The sequence below is a fragment of the Saccopteryx bilineata genome, chromosome 8 (assembly GCF_036850765.1).
Source record: "Saccopteryx bilineata isolate mSacBil1 chromosome 8, mSacBil1_pri_phased_curated, whole genome shotgun sequence".
Classification (NCBI taxonomy): Eukaryota; Metazoa; Chordata; class Mammalia; order Chiroptera; family Emballonuridae; genus Saccopteryx; species Saccopteryx bilineata.
In genome coordinates, this window is record NC_089497.1 from 60,229,974 (window position 1) to 60,252,166 (window position 22,193).

The 22,193-nt window shown below is 39.0% G+C and overlaps 1 protein-coding gene across 4 annotated transcripts in view; it reads left to right on the top strand.

Moving 5' to 3' along the window:
- Positions 1-4,945: 4,945 nt before the first annotated feature.
- Positions 4,946-22,193, top strand: part of ATP13A5 (ATPase 13A5) — a 129,129-nt gene continuing 111,881 nt past the window's right edge. For all 4 annotated transcript variants that reach the window (XM_066241086.1, XM_066241090.1, XM_066241088.1 and 1 more), the window contains exon 1: positions 4,946-5,097. In XM_066241086.1, coding sequence (XP_066097183.1) covers positions 5,035-5,097 — 63 coding nt within the window. In that variant the 5' untranslated portion in view covers positions 4,946-5,034. The remainder of the gene's footprint in view (positions 5,098-22,193) is intronic.

Below are 22,193 nucleotides of genomic sequence, written 5' to 3' on the forward strand. Positions count from 1 at the left end.
TTCCCTCTTCATCCTGACCCACATGTAGACCACATATCCTAGTCAACCATGCAGCTGAGTGTGGTCATTTAATTGAACTCTAGCCAATCTTTTAGCACAAGTACACAGTATCTTTTCTAGGACTGGTTCCATAAAAACTTTCATTGATTACCTTCATGCATCCCCTTTTCATAAAATCACAGCTGCTAAAGATGGGAAGACCCTAAGTTTCTGAATCATTGCTTGAATGAGACGCCCCTCTGTTCTTGTCAAAAGTATTCAGAAGAGGCAGGAGGTTTTGGGGTTTTGAACCTGGGCTCTCTGCATCCCAGTCCAACACTCAATCCACTGTGCCACCACCTGGTCAGACCTAGGCAGTGTTCTGAAGGAGAAAGAAAGCTCTGAGAGTTTTATTGTAAAAAGTAGATTCTTGAGAAAACTCCGTTCTACATCTTAGCCCCTAGATGGTTCAAAATCGTATTCATCAGAAATTCCATGATATCCATCAGATATGCCATGGTATAACATTTTCTTTGAGGCCATTGAGATGATTAATTTGATATTTGGCGTATGTTCAGGCATTAACACATAACACACTAATGTACATTCAGGAATCGATGTAGGACTGGAAAATTCAAAAGTTCCCAGAGTCAGTTAAAACTAGGATAATTATTTTCTTATGTCTCAGTCCACTTAAAGTTAATAATTGAGTGAGCAGTTTGACCACAGTGTCTTTATTTTTTACTCTTTTCTTACACTGCTCCACTGCACCACAGTGCCCTCCCACCACCATAAACTTAGACTCACATTCCCACGCTAAACCACCAAAAATTGTTTGTTGTTGTTGTAGCAGTCAGCTTAACTAAACAGTCTTCCCATGCAGGCATTTAACAATAGTTGTGAAAATGAAATCTCCATAAATTTCTGGTGATTGGTAGAGAAAGCAGCAAGAGAGCTTTGAAATCTAGATAAAGCATCCAAATCTGGAGTAGATTCTCCTTGTGTCATGGGGAAGTGGGGCCAGGAAATCTTGTGCCTGCCAAGCAAGAGGGTGAGTTGTGATTCTAATACACTACCATGTCTCTTGCTTCTTTATTTATGAGCCTTGTGGACTAGAGGTGGAGATACCCCTTCTCTCTTAATCCATATAATCCCTCATTCCTCTACTTCTCGAGAATCAGAGCAGGTTTCTAGAGAATATATAGCAGGAGAGGAGGGAGTATATTCTGGTGAAATAAACTGGACTAGCGGTAAGAGATATATGGCTCTGAGTCCTGAATCTGTCCTTATTTTGCTGTGTAGCTTTGAACAAACTTCTTTTCTGTTTCTATGTTTCTTTTTTGTTTTCTGGAAAATATGTTTTGAGTCCGAGGTTGTTGAGGGAATTGAGATACTCTCAATCATTTACTTCCTCCAACTTCACTCTGGATGGGAGGCCCTTTAACGTTCTAAGACTTGGCTTCTGGGGAAATCATCAGTTCTTTAGGTCCCTGGTGAAATGGGGCACAAATCAGACACTAATCCTGCCCTTGTGAGTTCCCAGCTTGGAGGAAGCCACTCCCACCAACTCAGAGGCTGCTTCTCCCACAAGAAACCTTTTCACCTCTGCCTTTCCTGCCCCTATCCCCTGCTATATACATAAACACAATAAGTGGCTCTGTCACCCTTGAAGGGGCTGGTTAAGACGTAGGTATGATTGGCTCTCTCTTGCTTATGGGCATCAGACAGCAGATCCTTCAAGCTTTAGTAATTGTTGCAGGTTCTCCCAGGAGGTTGGGTTTAGAGTGATTATTTTCTCTGCAGAGCATGTCCTCTGGTGGCTAAAGCAAGTGCTCAGTACCTAAAGAATGTCAAGATTATCTAATACAAACCTTAAGCTAATGACAATTATCTGTAGGGTGAATAGGCCCGATGTTAGCATATGCACATCTGGGGCTGAGAAGCTGTTACTTCCAAGACATTTATGAACAGTTTTGCCGAACTGAAAGAACATTTGTTCCCAGGTCTTGGCTAGTAAAGAGAGTCCTTTTGGCAATACATACATCACCCCAAAATTGGATCAATCAGTTTGACTTGGTTTTTAAGCTCTTTATGGCCGGGCATATCTCTGTCTATATTTTAATGTCATGGCTCAATCATTCCCCTTTCCCTCTATTCTCAACCCTTACTTTGATTTCTCTTGATTACCCCAGGCACCCCTATATTTTATCACCTTTCTTGAACCTTGTCACACATTCCTCCCTTCTGTTCTCTGGCCTACAGTGTGCTTACCTTCTGCCACTGTCTCCCATTCCTTTTAGCTGGTTAACTTCTGCTCATCTTTCCGAGGTCAGCAGAGATGTCATTTCTCTCAGGAAGCTGTTCTTATCCCGTGAAGTCTGAGTTTGATGTCCTTCCTATGTAAGACGCTGTTGACTTGTCTCTCTCTCAGGACATTAAACTCCTTTGTCCACTATTATTACATGGTAATTTTCATACACTTTATGATCTAAAATGGCTGCTACACTCCAAGCATTGCATCCTCACACATACCTTTGAAAGAAAGGAAGAGTACAAAGGGTGGGGAAAATTTCTCTTTCATTAATCAGATAATCTTTCCCAGAAGATTCTAGCCTCCACTGTCTTTCCTGTGTATTTCATTGTTGAGAACTGGTTCACACACTCACTTTTAGACAAATCATGACTCATCCTTGGTGCTTTTATCTGAAGTCATTCTGGCCAAACAGGTGTTTTTTAGTAAAAATATGAGTGAATACCTGAAAAGGAAGAAGGGACTGGTGACTTCCCCTCAAACCTTTTATTAGGTTTTACTAGAATCCAGATATCTTTTCTCTAAATCTGAGTTTGACTTCAGATTAGTGTTACTTAAAAATGCCCCATTTGCCCTGGCCGGTTGGCTCAGTGGTAGAGCATCGGCCTGGCGTGCAGAAGTCCCAGGTTCAATTCCCGGCCAGGGCACACAGAAGAAGCGCCCATCTGCTTCTCCACCCTTCTCCCTCTCCTTCCTCTCTGTCTCTCTGTTCCCCTCCCGCAGCCGAGGCTCCATTGGAGCAAAGATGGCCTGGGCGCTGGGGATGGCTCCTTGGCCTCTGCCCCAGGCGCTGGAGTGGCTCTGGTTGCGGCAGATTGACGCTCCGGAGGGGCAGAGCATCGCCCCCTGGTGGGCAGAGCGTTGCCCCCTGGTGGGCGTGCCGGGTGGACAGTCTGTCTGACTGTCTCTCCCCGTTTCTAGCTTCAGAAAAATACAAAAAAAAAAAAAAAGCCCCATTTGTGCCTGACCAGACAGTGGCACAGTGGATGAGTGTCGGACTGGGATGCGAAGGACCCAGGTTTGAAAACCTGAGGTCACTGGCTTGAGCATGGGATCATAGACATGACCCCATGTTCACTGGCTTGAGTCCAAAGGTTGCTGATGGGCTTGAACTGGCTTGAGCAAGGGGTCTGCTATAGCCCCCCCCCCACCCCTAGTCAAGGCACATATGAAAAAGCAATCAACGAACAACTAAGATGCCACAATGAAGATTTGATGCTTCTCATCTCTCTCTTTTCCTGCCTGTCTGTCCCTATCTCTCTCTCTCTCTCTCTGTCAGAAAAATAGCCTCATTTGTGTTGGCACATTATTCTTTAGCGTAGATATCTCAATTAGCCTCTCTGGCATGAAAAGCTGTACTTATTTGTTTATTTTCATCAGTCACTTCTAGTGACTCTCTCTTGAACTTCAAGGTGAGCACTGGTTTCCCCTCAGGATGACCCAGGACTATTTCAAGCAGTAGAAAGAATCAAGTATAGTCCTCTAGTAATCTATATTCTTAGTAAATTTTCCTCTATGGCCAAAGTGGCAAGGATTTTGTTCTGTGGACTAGATGCAATAAAAAAGCAATAAAATAATAAAAGTGTTTATCATGAACAAATTAACCAAACTTTGGCCCTCACTGTTTGGCTCAGCAATAGAGCATTGACCCAGTCTGTGGATGTTCCAGGTTCAATTCCCAGTCAGGGCACACAGGAGAAGTGACTATCTGCTTTTCTTCACCTTTCTCTCTCTCTCTTTTTGCCTCCCGAAGTCATGGCTTGAACAGTTTGAGCAAAGTTGGCCCTGGATACAGAGGTTGGTTCCATGGCCTCCACCTCAGGAGCTAAGAAATAGCTCCAGTTGCAGTGGATCAAGGGCCCCAGATGATCAGAGCATCGCCCCCTAGTGGGCTTGCTGGCTGGATCCCGTTTGGGGCACCTGAGGAATTCTGTCTCTGCCTCCCTTCCTCTCGCTAAAGAAAAAAGAAAAAAGAAAAAAATTGTAAATTAAAAGAGGAAAGTGAAAGAAATCAAATTATTATTATATTTACTATTTAAAAGCTTGTTTCTTTTTGATTATTATGGTTATGATGATGATGATTATGAATATTTATCTCTTACTGAGTATGAAAAGAGAAAATACCATCTTAAATCCTCATATCAACTTCATAATTATTATGGACATTTTATAAAGAAACCTAAAATTCCGATTTTAAATTTTTGTCCAGGTACATCAGTAGAACAGGGGTTAGAATTCAGAGTTTTCTGGTTCCAAATAATTTCTACATTTCTAGTCATGAGCCAGCATCTCTTCCTTCAATTTTCATTGTCACACTCACTATGCCCATTTCTTTTTCAAAGTCCATGCTATTTTTCTTCATTTCTCATTTGTTCATCTTGTTGTCTCGGGTTGGTCAGAAATTAGTCATTCTCATTCATTGGTTGAGACATTTATAGCCAGCATATCTAGTTCAGCAGCTTAAGCCTGGACACGCTCACATCTAACTAAGCAAATACGTACTAGGGAAAAAGAAAAAAAAAATCCACACCAAGCAGATAGATTAACAGACCAATCCTCCTGTGGTTGGGGAAAGTATTTCTTTCTTTTTTCTTTTTTTTTTTTTTTTTGTTAGCATAATAGCTGAGGTGTTTGCCGAGAGATTTTAAACACCTGAGAGCAATAGTGACTGTTCAGAGCTCACCTGAGCCTTGGCGGGTTTGGCCTTTCCTTGAGGAATTAATCAGCTAGGAGGTCCAGTTTAGATGGAGGAGAAAAGTAAGAAGGACCATCGGGTATTGCTTAACCAAGGAGAAGAGAATGAATTGGTGAGTCTTCCATTCTTTTTATTACAGTGTTCTCAGAGTACTCAGGCTGTGGGCAGGGGCTGTGGAGATGGTGCTGGCTTTAGGACCTGGTGAGGTTTTAGTCTGGGAAGGCTCCTTGGTATCCTAGGGCACAGTTTTATAGTGCGGACACCTGCAGGGGCTGAGGTTCAAGGATGACTCTCTTGTCATCCTTAAATGCATTGGACTCTGTGGAGCTTTCTTCTCAGACATTTTGCAGAGTAATCAGGTACACTCCTACATGATGCATTGAGGTCTTCCTTCCTTATCTTCTGGGTCTTAATGTAATCGGACAAACTCAGGCCAAAACTGGAACTATTTATTATTATTATGTTTTTGGTATGTATGTATAATTTAGACTTAGTGTGCTTTGGATTAGTTGCACAGAGAGACTTTAAACACCAAGTACTGAAGAAGGAATAGATTTTGATCTGGAGTTTAGAGCATATTAAAAGAAAGTTCTCACTTCCACAATTCTTTTTCTCCTGCTGCCTCTTCCACCAAACATATGTAAATCTTGACAAATAATTATTGTAAGCTTGCAAACTCCTATAGTCTCTATTTGATACTGACAAGTCTACCTTTATTATTTTATTTGATTTGCAGAACTCAGTGAAGAAATTAATCCTATTTCATAGGAAAGAAATCTGAGACCAAGAGCCTGAATAACTTGCCCAAGGTCCCCAACCTGCAAGGGACAGGCTGGTATTGAACCCACTCCTTCCTCTTTATTCCCTGTGTTGTTCATGCTGCAATAGTGTCTTTAGTAGGCAAGAACAAGGGAGACAAAAAGAAAGGCTGACTGGATAGAGAAGGTGTCCTGGGGGCAGAAACGAACCAGAAGGGTGTCAGTTTCCTGTCTGGCTTTATGTTTACCTGAATTCTGTGGGAAATTCATCCATCCAGCCCTGTTTATTAACCTAAGGAAGAGAAATGATTTAGTAACTTTCATTGTGCAATATGACAGCCATTGCCACATCTGGGTTTTGAGTATGTACTAGAAATATAGCTAGTTTGAAATGAGAGGCTCTATAGTGTAAAATACACACAGGATTTTGAAGACTTAGTAAAAAAAAAAGTGTAAAACATCTTACTAATAATTTTTATGTTGGTTACACATTGAAATGATGGTTTGGATTTGTTGGGTTAAATAAAATATATTACAAAAGTTAACTTCTTTTTACTTCCTTAATGTGGCTGCTAGGAAATTTAAAAAACAAACAAGGCTCACATCAGTTTGTCATTGATTTTGACAATGGTAAGGTACTTTAAAAATGTTCAGGCTGAAGGGATTCACAGAATGAAAACCTACTCACCTGTGTTCACTGTTGGCCAGCTCTGTGCTGGTACTGATGATCAGCATGTAAATGAGTGCTCATAAAAAAATCTCATATTGCTTTTTATTTTTCTCTAACTACGTTCTCTATTGGTAAAGTTTACACCATAGTGTTTTAATTCTTTTAATCATGAGAAGGCATGGGTATAAAGACATCAAATAACAGGCCAGCCATCACCAAAAAAACCCCTTTTATTGTTAGTGGTCATACACTTCTAGAGACACCTACCAAAAAAACTCTATTAAGGATCCCATCACGCAGATGTCATGTTGGCAGGGCATGTTGGGAAGGGAGAGGGGCTGTGGATTCTTCCTTTGTAAGATCTGCTTGTGCACTTGGACACAGAGCCCCAGTGCAAATCCTGTTCAGGTTAATCAGAACACTGGGTGAGTCAGATAGGCCTGGAGGGAACAGGGTCACCTGGGTGCACAAGCCAAGAGGAATCTGCTCCCTCACTCCGGCAACTGCTGTCCTGGAAGCTAACAGGTCCAGGGCTGTCCGCGCTTTAGAGTTTAAAAGGGAAGTCAAAAGTGATTACGTAAAACAGCCTTATATATTTTGGAAACAAATTCGTGTGTGTGTGTGTGTGTGCGCGTGTGTGTGTGTGTGTGTGTGTGTGAGAGAGAGAGAGAGAGAGAGAATTGGTAAGCCAAACTGAACTTGGGCGTGGTCCAGTCCTAGCCTTTGTCGCTGTCAGCTCATGACTTTTACAGCCTCCCTACTTGTTCGTACTTTCGCAAGGGCTCTCCACGGCCCACTCTGACTTCTATTTGCATTCATCATTTGAAGTGAACAATCACTTGTGAACATGTCAGAGCATTTGAGGTGAAAACGACACACTGTTCATTTTCAATGTATAAATTATATTAATAAATTCCTTCCATCAAACACCTACAAAGAACCTAAGCAGCTAGGGAGGGCGGTGAGATTATTCCCATGCAGTGCAGAGTCATTTTGCCGAGCTCAGCATGGTTATGAAGCATTGCACTAGCCTCCAGAGTTGCACCTTGCTGTCATTCTTGTCTGCTGTTCTCCGGCCCTAACTCCTTCAGGAGAGGGAGCAGCTAACACTTAGTGCATAAAGCATGGAGCTAGGCACTTGACAACAGTATTTCATGTCACTTTCACAACAGCCTCTATGACACATACTTTCTGTTGTCTGTCCCAACTCCTCCCTCCCACGACTCACTCTCCCTATTACTAACAAGCTCCACTGGTCTTCTTTTCCTTCTCCGCTCATTTCCTAAACATTTGCTCTGCTCAGATATTTCATCAGCCTCTCCAACCACAGTCAGATTTTCTTGTCTTTCCTTGAGGTTTCCTCAGGATCCATAGCTTCGTTAAGAGCCCACAGATCCTTCACCACACCTGACCTTAAATGATCCTGGAGCCCTCTGGCTATGTAGCCCAATGCCTAGCAGAATGGGTTTCGGTCTCAGGCAGACCTGGATTTGAATCTGTTCCTGTTAGGCAAGTGACCTCTCCCAGTCACTTGTAAAGTGTGGATACTAACACTTACCATACAGAATTGTGGTGAGGATTAAATGAGGTAATACAGCCTTTCCAAAAATATCTTCTGTAGAACAATATTGTTAATGGGTGTTATTCTAAAAGTTTCCTTTTCACCCTATCAATTAAATTTGAGAAATACTAGTTGAGCAGATGAGCTCATAAGAGCAGGGACTCCTAGAGTCTTTAATACAATATCATGGTTCTTTGTGAATTTCTAAGAGGGTCATTATTATGTGTCCCATTTGGTACACTTATGCATGGAATCATTCCTCTGGGTGTGTGCAGATTCTTTTATGACTACTGTTTCATGGAACCACCACAGGAAAGGGTGGGAGGTTCTCAATGAATGAAACTGTTGTTTTATCATTATTACTGTTCTGGGAGAACAAGCCATTATATATCTCCTTAGCCAGGCCATTTAGAGGTACCTATGTGCATATCGATCTCTGTTTTGGGTTCCTCTCTGGTCACACTTGCTGCATTTACTTTGTAGAGAGATGGTCTTGATCCTGCCCCTTAGAGAGCATTCCATCAGTGCTCTCTCTCTGCACAGAACTCCCCCTACACACACACACACACACACACACACACACACAAAGTGTCAAAATTACAAAGGGGAACAGCCCAGAAGGCAAGATGAAGGACACAGGCTGATAGGAGAACACCCTGCTGGAGCCCTGCTCTAGCTGGTTCAGGGGTCCCCAAAGGAATGGACGGTGTCAGTGAGAAATGAGTGAGAGAACCAAACTCTTTAGTTCATCTGCCAGGCATCTCTGCAAATGGCTAGTATAGCTTTATCTTTATACACTAAGTTATAATCATATGTTATGTAGAATACATTGATTAATAGTTATTTTTGCCTTAATAATATAAATATTCTAGGAAGAGGTTAGTACATTTCTTTAAGCTGTAAATCAGGTGGTAAGCCATTCTAAGTACAGTTACACAATACCTTGAGCAGCAACAACAATATTGGCATCAGCCTTACACGGGCTTCTAAAAGGTCACTATTGATTAATAACTGCTTTACCTAGTGGCCTATTGTCTAGTAAAATTATGATTGTCTACTACTTTCATCTACTAGTTAAGTTCTAACTTTATTTTTCTCAGAACGTTCCACTACCTGAAGTCAGGTATGTAAGAGGAACGGAAGGAGTAGAGGAAGCCTGGACTCCGAGACAGCAGGTCTGGGCTTTTGTCAAGGCTGCACTGCTGACTGTAGTTGTGGACACTGTTAGACCTTGTTAGTTGCCTGATCATAAGGTTTGTAAGGGTGAAAATGGGAAAAAGGCTATGAAAGTATAAAGCATTCATTTACATATAGCAAGTCATGACTTATGATGCATAATTTGAAAAAATGCAGGAATACATATATTAATGAAAATGATGTTGAGAATATTACCCTTTCTCTGATTAAACTTGGGAAATGATAATTGTTTGAGGTCTACCATTATAAAAAACAACTAATATGAAGAGTTGGTAAGAAAAGTCAGAAACTTTGAACATTTGAATTATTTTAAACAGTGTTGTATACTCCTCATCTTCCATTAAAGGACATCCCCCCCACAAAAAAAAACAATCAAAATATAATATTAAAATTGAAAATGAAAAAGTTAGCCCTATTGGATCTCTCCCGTCTTCAGTCAAATTTATATTAACAGCTTGAATGAAGGCAAACATATCTCATCTTCAAATGACAGCTCACTATGAAGGAAAGACAGCTATATAGTTGATAGAATCAAGATTTAAAATGTTCTCTAGGCTGGATTGCAGGAGAGAAATCAGCAGTGCTACATATTAGGCCTCAGTATATGAGTGCCTAATCCACATATTAATCCTTGAGTTTTTAAATTATTATCAAAATACAAGGTGAGAGAATAAATGACTTGGGCTTAGTAGATATTCATGAAACATCCATTGAAGCGTTTTTTTTATGGCTGTATTTTAGTTGCCAATATGTTAAAGTTATAAAAAAGTCCATCCTTGGATGACTTAACAAAAGTTTGTTCTGAAGAACAGAAGAAATAATAGTGCTACTTATGTTCTGTACTATTTAGGGTACATCTAGGAAGTTATATTTAATTCTAAGATTCATACAAGAAGTGTAGTGTATTTGAAAGGCTATCTGAATATCACAACTGAGAAGTGTTTTAAAGATGTTGGGAGCAGTTCCTCAAAGAACAAGCATAGTGGTTGTCTTCCAGTAGTCACGTGGTTGATGTGGAGAACAGAGTAGATTCCAGCCTGATTTATCTTCTTTCTGGCAGAGCTTCCTAACCACTTGTCTTGGCAGAATCCTAACATGACACCCCTCCAGTGACTTTTGCCCTTGCATGATCTCCTCTTGTCCTCCTGTTGAGTGTGGGCAGAACCAATACAATGGAAGATTTAATGTTCAAGGAACTGAGTTGTGTCTGAGAACTGAGAACTGAGAGTAGCTTCTAGCTGACAACTAGCAAAAGAATGGGGGCCTCCTAAAGCTACTGAATCCTGCCCCAAACCATGTGATGTTGAAAGACGTCCTTGATCTCCAGAAGAAAATTAGCCCAGGTGACACCCTGATTTTAGCCTTGTGAACTGAGCAGAGGAAATAGCTAACCAGACTCTCCTAACCCATGGAAACTGTGAGATAATTAATTTGTGTTGTTTTAAGCCACTATGTTTGTTATGCAGCAATAGGAAACGAATGCACCATCACAGTTGTTCAACTAGAGAGAAGGTGTAGCCTTGTAAGGTAGTGAGTAGCCTGTCTTAAGCAGACAATTGATGCTCATCTGCAAAATATTGCATATAGCTATTTTTTTCAAGAGAATAATTTGGACCAAACAATCTCTGAGGTACCCCTGTTTAGTGATGCTCATATTCCATGAACAAACTTTAAAGGAACATGTCACATTGCCTCATGACCTTAGTTTAGGGGAAATTCTCGTTCCAGAAATCGTCCCTGCTCATCAGCCCATGCATCTCATTTTCTTTTTATCTATGCTACAGTTCTCCCACCATCAGCCCCATACAACAAGCATCCTTAGTTGTGGTCTTACTTCCAGGAAGACCACATATTAGCACATTTGTTTGCTATCATAGTACCAATTGACTTCACGAGAATGCCTGTAGTTGAGAGCAACAATATGTTCATCTCTTTGGTGCTGGATTTTGATTTGCACTGCTAGAGAATGAAGGGCCTTTCTTATTTCAGAAAGAAAGCATAAGGGGAAGTTTAATAGGTTGAACTATTTCAATAATTATTTTGAACATCTTCAAGACTCAATTTCTTTTATCTATAAATAATAATTTATACATATTATTAATAATGCTTATTTTAATAAGTTATAATGCCTATTTTATATGGTTGTGAAAACTAAACAGCATCTAAATAAGTGTAAGTGCTTAAGAGTTTTTTTATTCAAGATGTAATTAACATATAATATTATATTGGTTTTAGGTGTACAACATAATGATTCAATATTTGTATATATTGTGAAATGATCACCATATAAGTCTAGTTAACCACCACCACTACACAGAGTTACAATACTTTTGTCCTTGTGATGTAAACTTTTAAGATCTACTTTTTTAGCAACTTACAGCTGTATAATGCAGTATTATTAACTATAGTCACTGTGGTATTGTGATTTATAAAAAGAAAAAGAATATATGCATCTCTATGTTCATTGCAGCATTATTTACAATAGCCAAGATCTGGAAGCAGCCCACGTGCTCATTAGTAGATAAGTGGATAAAAAAGATGTGGTACATTTACGTGATGGAATACTATTTTGCTGTAAAAAAGGGACGAAAATCTTACCCTTTGCAATAGTATGATGCACCTGGATGCTATAGTATGATGCATTATGCTAAGTGAAAGAAGCCAGTCAGAGAAAAGCAAGTACCATACGATTTCACTCATTTGTGGAATATAAAGAACAAAATAAACTAACACACAAAATAGAAACAGACTTCTAGATAGAGAAGACTCACAGCAGTCAGAGAGAAGAGGGTTGCAGGGCTGGGTGGAAAAGGTGAAGGGGTTAAGCAAAAAAGAAAATAAAACATTATTGACACAGACAACTTTATGGTGATTACCAGAGGGAAAAAGGGTGGGGGAAGTCGAAGAAGTATAGGGAAGATAAATGGTGATGGAAGGAGACTTGACTTGGGTGGTGAACACACGATACAATATACAGATGATGTATTGTAGAATTGTACACCTGAAACCTATATAATTTTATTAACTAATGGTACCCTAATAAATTCAATAAAAAGACAAAAAAGAAATATATATTTTATCTTAGTTCCCACTTCAGACACAGAGATCTTAAAAACCTTGGAATTTCCTAAGTGATGAGAGCAACAAAGGTCTCTTTTGTTATGCTAATGAGACAACTTACAGACTTCACCTAAAGATGGAGGCTGGTTGTCAGAACTAACTGTGTGGTTAGAGGATCTCTGGACTCGAAAGAGGGGCTGAAAGTTGAATCAGTTTCCAATGGCCAGTGATTTATCAGTCATGCCGAGGTAATAGAGCCTCCACAAAGACCTGAGAGGTCTGGGTTCGGAGATGTTTCTGGTGGGGGAACATGCAGAAGTGCTGGGAGTGTGGCACCTGGAGAGGACATGGAAGCTCAGTGCCCTTGCTCGTACCTTGCCTTCTGCATTTCTTCCATCTGGCTGTTTCTGAGTTATACCCTTTTGTAATAAACCAGTATTCTAGTGAGTAAAATGTTTCTCTGTGTTCAGTGAGCTGCTCTAGTAAGTTAATCAAACTCAAGGAGGAAGTTCTGGGAACCTCCGATTGGCAGCCAGTTGGTTAGAAGTGTAGGCTGTTACCTGGACTTGCTACAGGTGCTTAGAGTTGGGGGGTAGTGATCCCTCAACCTGGAGAATCTGATGCCATCTTCAGGTAGTTGGTGTCAGACTTGAGTTGAACTGTAGGACATCCAGCTGGTGTTGGAGAATTGTTTTATGTTGTGTGGGAAGCCCCCACCCTCAACGGCCACACATACATACACAAGCGCACATAGTGGGAACCAGGAACCTTCGAGAATCACCATGCAAGAAAAGTTAATTCTTAATGCCAAATATAGACAAAGGTGAAAGTGATTCAAGACATTTTATTCCACGGTGAATGCAGGGCAAAATATAGAAAACTATAATTAACAATGCTTAGTAATCAGTGATAACTAACACAAATTACTACATGTAGCCAAACCCAGACAATAATAGAGGCTGAGAAACAATGACCACAATAACAGGGTCCATCAATAGATACAATATTATCTTTGCATTAAAGAAAAGAACTTTGAAACATGGCAGAGTTAGATAAGAGAGCAGTCTTAAGAATGCCCTCCTGTCTAAGACACAGAGGAACATGGTTTGGCATGTTCAGATAAAGATAGCAAAGGGTAGATTGTGAATAATGAATAGAAACTTGGTGCAGTGAGGGTTGTTTTTAAAAAGAAAGAAGATAAAATGTGATGAATTCTAGTCTCATGAAAGGACACAGAGATATCTCCTTGGCCCTGAGTCAAGGGACTGAAATGTGTAGCCTATGTAGAAAAAACTAAATTGCTCTAAGGTTATTGGAACTTCTAACCCATGGCAAAGCCTAACAGGTCATAGCAAAAAACTGGCATTGCCACTCACAGCAGGTAATTGCCTTGGCTGAGTAAATAAATTTATAACTTTGTGCTGTTGTGAGAATCCTTGTTTGTGTAAGTGAAAGTGTTATGAACTGTCACCCAAAATACCCGTTCCAAGGATTTAAAGCATATTATTATGTCTGTGCATGGTGGGTACACTACAAATATATATATATATATATATATATATATATATATATATATATATATATATTTTTTTTTTTTTTTTGTATTTTTCTGAAGCTAGAAATGGGGAGAGACAGTCAGACAGACTCCTGCATGCGCCCGACCAGGATCCACCCGGCATGCCCACCAGGGGCAACGCTCTGCCCACCAGGGGGCGATGCTCTGCCCCTCCTGGGCGTTGCTCTGTTGCGACCAGAGCCACTCCAGCGCCTGGGGCAGAGGCCAAGGAGCCATCCCCAGCGCCCGGGGCCATCCTTGCTCCAATGGAGCCTCGCTGCGGGAGGGGAAGAGAGAGAGAGAGAGGAAGGAGAGGAGGAGGGGTGGAGAAGCAGATGGGCGCTTTTCCTGTGTGCCCTGGCCAGGAATCGAACCCGGGACTTCTGCACGCCAGGCCGACGCTCTACCACTGAGCCAACCGGCAAGGGCAAATATTTTTGATAAACACACAAATAGTGAGTATGAGAATAAAAGGATTTCTAAAAACTAAAAAGAATTCATTTACAAGACCAGTTGTGCCTAAATGCCTATGCTTCAGATGCAGTAAAAATTCAGGAACAGGCCAGGGGAAACTGGGGGGATGATTCCATATAACTTAGAGGATCTCCATAAGAGAATTTGGAGAAGAAACTATGTTTAGATGAAGCAGCACTCCATAATTTTTCTTTCCTGAGGAATTTAGCCAATTGGTTCTATCTTTGACAGCAACTATAAAAGCTACCTATAAAGAAAAAAAAGAAAAAATAATAATTTAAAAAGTGTAATTTATGTGCTGAGATTTTATGCATTTCTCGCTGGATCCCTTTGAGCTAGTCCCTCAAATACCCATTTCATAATGGAGAAATTGTGGCTCAGTGAAGTAACCTCTACAAGATCACACTGCAGAACACCAGAGGATGTCCTATTACACTCTCTCCTTCCTGTACAGGTGAAGAATGATTGAGCTGGTTCGTGTGCGTGCTTGTGAATGTTAGTGTGGATATGTGTGTGTGTGCATGCACTGTCATATCTATAGTTATGACATCTAATTAATCTTTGAATCAATTTGGTGTTTATCTTAAAGTCCTTCTCTCAGTTTCACATATTACAAAGGGGAGCAGTTTTCTTTTTGGCCTGTATTGGACTTCAATTTTGATAATACGTGCTATGTGTAAAAAGAAAAATTTCAGTTAAGCCAATGGATCAACCACTTCTGAAAGTACAACTTATGGTTTTGGCTAATAACATTTAGTTCTGAATATCACCTGTGGCCAAATCATTTCACAATGCTTTGAAAAGTTTTTGAACTGTATATTGAGCAAGCTAATATTAACACATATAACATGCTCAAAATGTTTCAGGGACGGAGCTAAATGTTTTGCACATATTCTTTCATTAGTTTCTCATAACAACTCTAGAAGATAGTTATAGTTGTCATTCTCATTTATGAAGGACGAAATTGAGCCCTCAAAAGAAGTAAAATAGATTGCCCAAGGTCAGTTTTGTGGTTACATAGTAGAGGGCTTGAACTTGTTTTTTTCATACCATATTCCCAGCTTTTAACTGCTACACGGACTACCTCCTTGTCTTTCACAACCAGCCACATTTCTTACATGAGTGTTGGGAAGACAGCTGTGTTAAGCTTGCTCACTTGTACTTTGCATGATTAGTGTGTGAGCCATGTGTGTATAGCTTATGTAAGGCTACGGTGCTTGCCCTGATTCCTTGCTCTCCATTGTGAGAAGCAGGGCTTCCCCATGCCTATTTGCTTGTCTGCTGTTGAGAGAATCTATTAAAAGAGAATGGCCAATGCTTCTGGCTTTGCAGTTCCTCTACCATCTGCCTGAATTCAGTGTAAACCTGCCTGGCCTCAACCATTGGGCATTACAATGAGGAATCTAAACTGTAGGGATTTTTGTTTGTTTGTTTGTTCATGAGAGGAGGGGAGGCAGAGAGACAGACTTCCGCATGTGCCCTGACTGGGATCAACTCAGCAAGCCCACTAAGGGGTGATACTCTGCCCATCTCGGGCATTGCTCTGTTGCTCAGCAACCAAGCTCTTAGCACCTGATGGGGAGGCCATGGAGCCATCCTCAGCACCTGGGGTCAACTTGCTCCGATTGAGCCATGGCTGCAGGAGGGAGAAAAGAGAGATAGAGAGAAGTAAGAGGGGGAGGGTGGAGAAGCAGATGGGTGCTTCTCTTATGTACCCTAACTGGGAATCAAACCTGGGACAGCCACATGCTGGGCCAATACTCTACCACTGAACCAGCTAGCCAGGGCTACAGTGTAGGGAATTTAAATAATTTACTAAGATCACATTAACTAGTAAGTGATGGAGCAAACCTCAGAAATGAGAACTCCTGGAAAGCAATGGGGTTGACGGGGGCGGGGGGGGGGGGCGGGAATAAAGAGCAGAGGCTCTAAATTGTCCTTAGGCAACAACATCTTCAAAAGGCATGTGTTTATTTCATTGTTACTCCTAATGTTGCTGCTCCTTTTATACTCTGAGCTTATGAAAAATCATTAGGGCATGGTAACTGTCCTGTTATCTGGAATACAGAATTCTAGTGGGAAACAAAAACAGTGAGGGAACATCACCTCTTAGAGCAGTGGTCCCCAACCCCCAGGCCGTGGACTGGTACTGGTTCGTGGGCCATTTGGTACCTGTCCACAGAGAAAGAATAAATAACTTACATTATTTTTGTTTTATTTATATTTAAGTCTGAACGATGTTTTATTTTTGAAAAATGACCAGATTCCCTCTGTTACGTCCATCTAAGACTCACTCTTGACGCTTGTCTCGTAAGTTTGACAATTATATTTAAGAATACCACAGTTTTTACACCGGTCACATAATTTTATTTTGTGCATTTATCCGTCCCACCCTAAAGGCCAGTCTGTGAAAATATTTTCTGACATTAAACCGGTCCGTGGCCCAAAAAAGGTTGGGGACCACTATCTTAGAGAGGATACAACTCAAGTCTCCATGAAGATGGCGCAACCTCTGTGCTATCCAACTCAGCTGAGAGGTGATGGCAGACCCATGTTCCTCACTGCATGGAACGCAGTCTATTTCCATTACCAACTTGACTCAGTATCTTTCAGCTCAGAACTAAAAGAGCCACCTCTGTCCTGTCCCCCTTCGATTGACCTATTATTAAATCACCTGCTGACACTGATGAAACCTTACACCTCTCATTTAATCTCCACCACTATTCTATTCCTCCAGGAGTGTGTTATTAAAATCCCCTAAGTATAGAGATGGAAGCTAAGACTTAGAGAAGTTAAATCCTGAGGTTACATAGGTTATAGGTGACAAAACTCACTTTACTATGAGAAACCATGTATAATGGGTTTGGGATTCTGATTCTCTCACCCCTGTTCCCAGTATCTTTACATATACAAGACTTCTGGACTCTCCTTACCTTCCTCCTTTACTGTATAAATATTGCTCCTGGCTTCCTCCTCTACTCTGTGGATTTTACTAGGGTTGTATAAATATTTCAGAGAAATGTCAGTGTCTCATATTGCATCAGAAGACCAACCATTTAGAACAAGCAATTTATACTTGACATTAACTTGTCAAACTGGAAACACACAAATATTAACCCACACAAACATTGGCCAGCAGATTGAGGATTTGGTTAAAAGAATGCCACACGAAGTAATGATTCTTTCAAGCAAAACCTCAAGTCCCATTCCTAGCACCATAACCTCTGGGGAAACTGAGAAATGGTCTAGGGAGGAATTGTACCAAGGACTATGAGATCATTTTACCAAGGAAGCAAATATATTTTTCTGTTCACTTTGTTCAATGAGCTGCACATGTCTGAAAACTACTCTGACATTACAAATCTTATTTATTTATTTACTTACTTTTGCTTTATTGTTTAACAGATGAGAAAAAATCTGCTGACACTTTGACTGAGGTGTCCCGGCCATAAGTAGTGTCATTCTCAGAAACCTCTTTCCCTATCTCTGTGATTAAGGATGTGATTGTACCTCTGCTCCAATGGAAGTCAGTTCTTCCTGATCATCTACACAAGGAAGCAGCTACAGTTTCCCTAAGCACCAAACCTCCCATTTCCCACAAAAATCACTACTCTGGCTCCCCCACTCCCCCACACACCCCTGCCTCTCTCTTTCTCTCTCTCTCTCTCTCTCACTCTTTTCTTCTCTTTTATTCATTTCTAAGGTACTGTCATTTTTTTTTCAATTTATTCCATTAAAGTAATTAAAATACTTTCTACCTGCTTGGAACAATGTGTAATAAACAAATTCACTCCATTTTTAAGAACTTTTTACTGCCATATAAATACGGTGGGTATATTTGTATAAATAAATTTCTCTGATCTTAAATATAAAAATTTAATGATTTTTGTCAACAGTTTTGCTCATTTTGAACTTGATGTAAGTAGAATTGTGCATTGCTTTATAGGACTTCATTTAGTTAATATGAGGACTGAAATTCATCCATGTTGTGTACCTCAGAAATGCATTCTTTTTATGTTGTTTTGTAGTATTTCGTTGTATGAAAACACAAACTTTATTTGTCTTTCTCCTGTTGATGTACTCTTAGATGTTTCCGGTTTGGGCCTTTATTGTTCATTTTTATTTTTATTCAGTTCAAAATATTTCTTAATGTTTGTTGTAATTTCTTATTTGACTCACATGTGTTATTCTGAAATATGTTGTGTAATTTTCAAATATTTGGAAATTTTAAACTTATTCTGTTGTTAATTTCTAATTTAATTGTAATGTCACTATACTTTATGTTGCATAATGCTGTCAATTTAGGTATATATTTTACGTGTGCTTAAAAGAATTTGAATCATGCAATTTGCGGCTATGATTTTCTGTATTTATTAACTTGGGCAATTTAGTTAATGAGGATGTTGAAACTTCTGCATTCTTACTGATTTTTTTTTGGCCTACTTGTTTTGTCAGTTAGTGAGAAAGGTGTGTTAAAATCTCCAGTGATGAGGCCCTGGCCAGTTGGCTCAGTGGCAGAGCATCTGCCCAGTGTGTGGAAGTCCCAGGTTCGATTCCCAGCCAGGGCACACAGGAGAAGCACCCATCTGCTTCTCCACCCCTCTCCCTCTCCTTCCTCTCCGTCTTTCTCTCTCCCCTCCTGCAGCCAAGGCTGCATTGGAGCAAGGTTGGTCCAAGCGCTGAGGATGGCTCCAGTTACAATGGAGCAATGCCCCAGGGGGGCAGAGCATCGCCCCCTAGTGAGCTTGCTGGGTGGATCCTGGTCGGGCACATGTGGGATTCTGTCTCTCTGCCACCCTGCTTCTCACTTCAGAAAAAAAAATCATCTCCATTGATGAGAATAAATTTAAGTTCTATCAATTACTTTAGAAATTTTAAAACTACTTTTATAGGTGCAGAAAAATTTAGGATTGTTGTCTTCCTGTTGATATTTTAGCTTATAAAATGCCCTTTTTCTCATAATATTTCTTTTATTAAAGTCTATATAGTCTAATAGTAATATAGCTAAAGCAATTTTCTTTTTTTAATCTTTGCAGGGTATAGTTTCCCCATTTTTCTCTATTTAATCTATCTTCTTTTTAAAATTAATTTCTGCTTCTTTATATTTAAAGTATGTTTCTTGTGAACAACATACAGTGGGTCTTCTTTTATTATTATTGTCTGGCAATCTTTGCTTTCAATCATACTATTATGGCCATTTACATTTAATGTAATTACTGATTCAATTGGGTTAAAGTTCATAATGTTTCTATTTGTTTTCTATCTATTCTATCTGTTCTTTGTTCTTTTCTTAAGATTATATCACAAAATGTCCAATGTGTCTATATTGACTTTGTGCAATTTGTTTTCAATGGCTCCCCAACAATCTATATTTTGATGTTTCACATCTTATTGCTCCATTAGCTTTTGTTTCATTATTTCAATAACTCTACTATACCAGGTAATGTACTGAACATCTTTATATACCTTACTTTCTACTTTACAGATTATTTCATTAGGGTAGATTTTCAAGTGTAAAATAAATGATTCAAGGAATAGAAACATCTTTGTAATTCTTGATGTTTTACAATTTGTCATCTTGGTTTTCCTAAAGAATTATTCCAGTTTATAAGCTTATTAGCCATATAGAGCTGTAGTGATTTCATTGCAGCTTTGCTATATTGTAGCTTCCTTTTTTAATAAAAAAAAATGTTGTATAAAAAAACACAGAAAGAGTCAGAATTATAATTATCAATGTCATTGGTAGTAAGCTGGACTAAAATTCTCAAGTCTTCCACATCTATCTTGTACACCATTGGGCTTTGGCAATAAACCCCTGTAAAATAATTTGTATTTATGACATAATATGTGAACTGGCATATATATTTTATGTGAGTCTAATAAAACTATAAATAAGTAAATTTACAAATAAAACCAAAACAGGTTTATTGAGCCAGAGAGAAGATTAGGGAGAAAGGAAACCAACTGAAAATATGCTTACAAGCAGAATGAACACATAAGTAACATTTAAACCTTAACATGAATAATCTCTAAATATGGCGGCTACATCACTAACCTTGATGAATATTTCTCCTCAGCCAGGTGATAGTGTTGAGGAACAGTGAAAAGGAGCTCTTCATATTGTAATTACTGTGCAGAGTACTTAAGGAAACATTATCTCATTTAAGTGCCCTGTAAGGAACAGATTTCTTTCTTTCTTTTCTTTTTTTTCTTTTTTTTTTTTTTTTTTTTTTTGGTTAAGGAATAAATTGGGATTCCGTGGAGGTGAAATGATTTACCTAGGGTCGCATAACTGATAATTAGCAGACCGGTTACTCAAGTTTACATCTTTTATTACTATGCCTATGACCTCTCCACTATGTTTAAGGATTACTTTCAACAACTGTTATTAAAATCTTGATTTACCACAGAGTTCTTTATTAGAAAAACAACAGCAATTTTCAAATGGTATGCGTTGGTACACTGGTGTGCTGCAAGAAATTTTAAAACATGCAGTACCTGACTATTTAGTCAGGGGCACTGGCCTCTTTTCCCTTAGGTCATCAAATAAAAAAAAAATGACAACAGCCAACACAATAGCCATTGATGTCAATAAATCAAAATTGTACCTTTTTTTTCCAATTAGCAAAAAATATAATATATTTTCGGTGTGCCAGATAATTTTAGTAATTAGTTTATGTGTGTGTCATAAGATGTGAAAGGTTGGAGATCTCTGGAAAAACATAAAAAAAAAAATTGAAGATAAAAACTTTTCCAAAGAATAAAACCAAAAGATTTATTATAACATTATCTAAACTAGCATAAAATTTGAAAGGTCTCATCATTTGAAAGTGCGACAGAAACTCAGTAAAAACCCATTTTCTTGACATTATAGTTCTGTGACCTGGACAGAGGAGTTCAAAGTCAGTTGGCTAGAGCAATGTCCCAAAATGCAGAAGTTGCTGGTTTGATCCCTGGTCAGGGCACATACAGAAACAGATCAATGTCTCTCTTTCTCTCTCCCTTCCTCTTTCTAAAATCAATCAATAAAAATAAAATAAAACCTGTCTTTACCACTTAAAAAATAATAATAGTACCTAAAATTATAGTATAGTAACGATGTCATTCATAATCAGCATCCCTCTGGGTCCTCCAAATACACTAAAAATAAAGTTTTTTTCATTTGACAGATAACTCTGTGTAAACTTAAGGTGGAACATGTTTCTTTGATATATATATAGTAATATGACTGCTGATGTAAAAATGTCATATTACATACTTATAGTACACTATTATTGTCTATGTTCATTAAACCTCTATGGCTATTTTAGTACTCGTTAACTTTAGAAACCAACACTCTTATTCCCCACCCCCAAGCCCCTGGCTACCACCACTTTATTGTCTGAAAAGTCTAATTCTTGAAACTTAAAGAAAAACAATGCTGTGAATTTTCATTGTAGAAGATGGAAACTATAAATTGGCTTTAAATAAACAAATAAATTATTTTTGGTTATTTGTTTTTCCCTAAAACCGTATCTCAAGTCTTTATTCAATTTATGACAAATATCAACTAACCTAATATATACTAAAAGTAAAACTATTTCAGTATATTACTGTCTTTTGAAAGTCTTTGAAAAGCTGTCTTTTGTGTCCACAGACTAAATCTTAGTTTATAAATATCATCCTCCTGGTTCAGAAAGCGGTAGTTATCAATACTTTCAATTCTTCTCAATCATGATAATTAGACAAAGTTGAATTTGCATAAAGCTAGATATTAAGTGTGGATTATATTCTATCATGATTTTGTCATCTTGCTCCAGTAAATTCAAATTAACAATTAAAAACTTAATAAAAGTAGAACTGGTCCAAAGCATAAAGTAATTTATAAAATTATGAGGTGACTTTTTTTCAATTTATTTATTTATTTATTGATTGATTGATTGATTGATTTTAG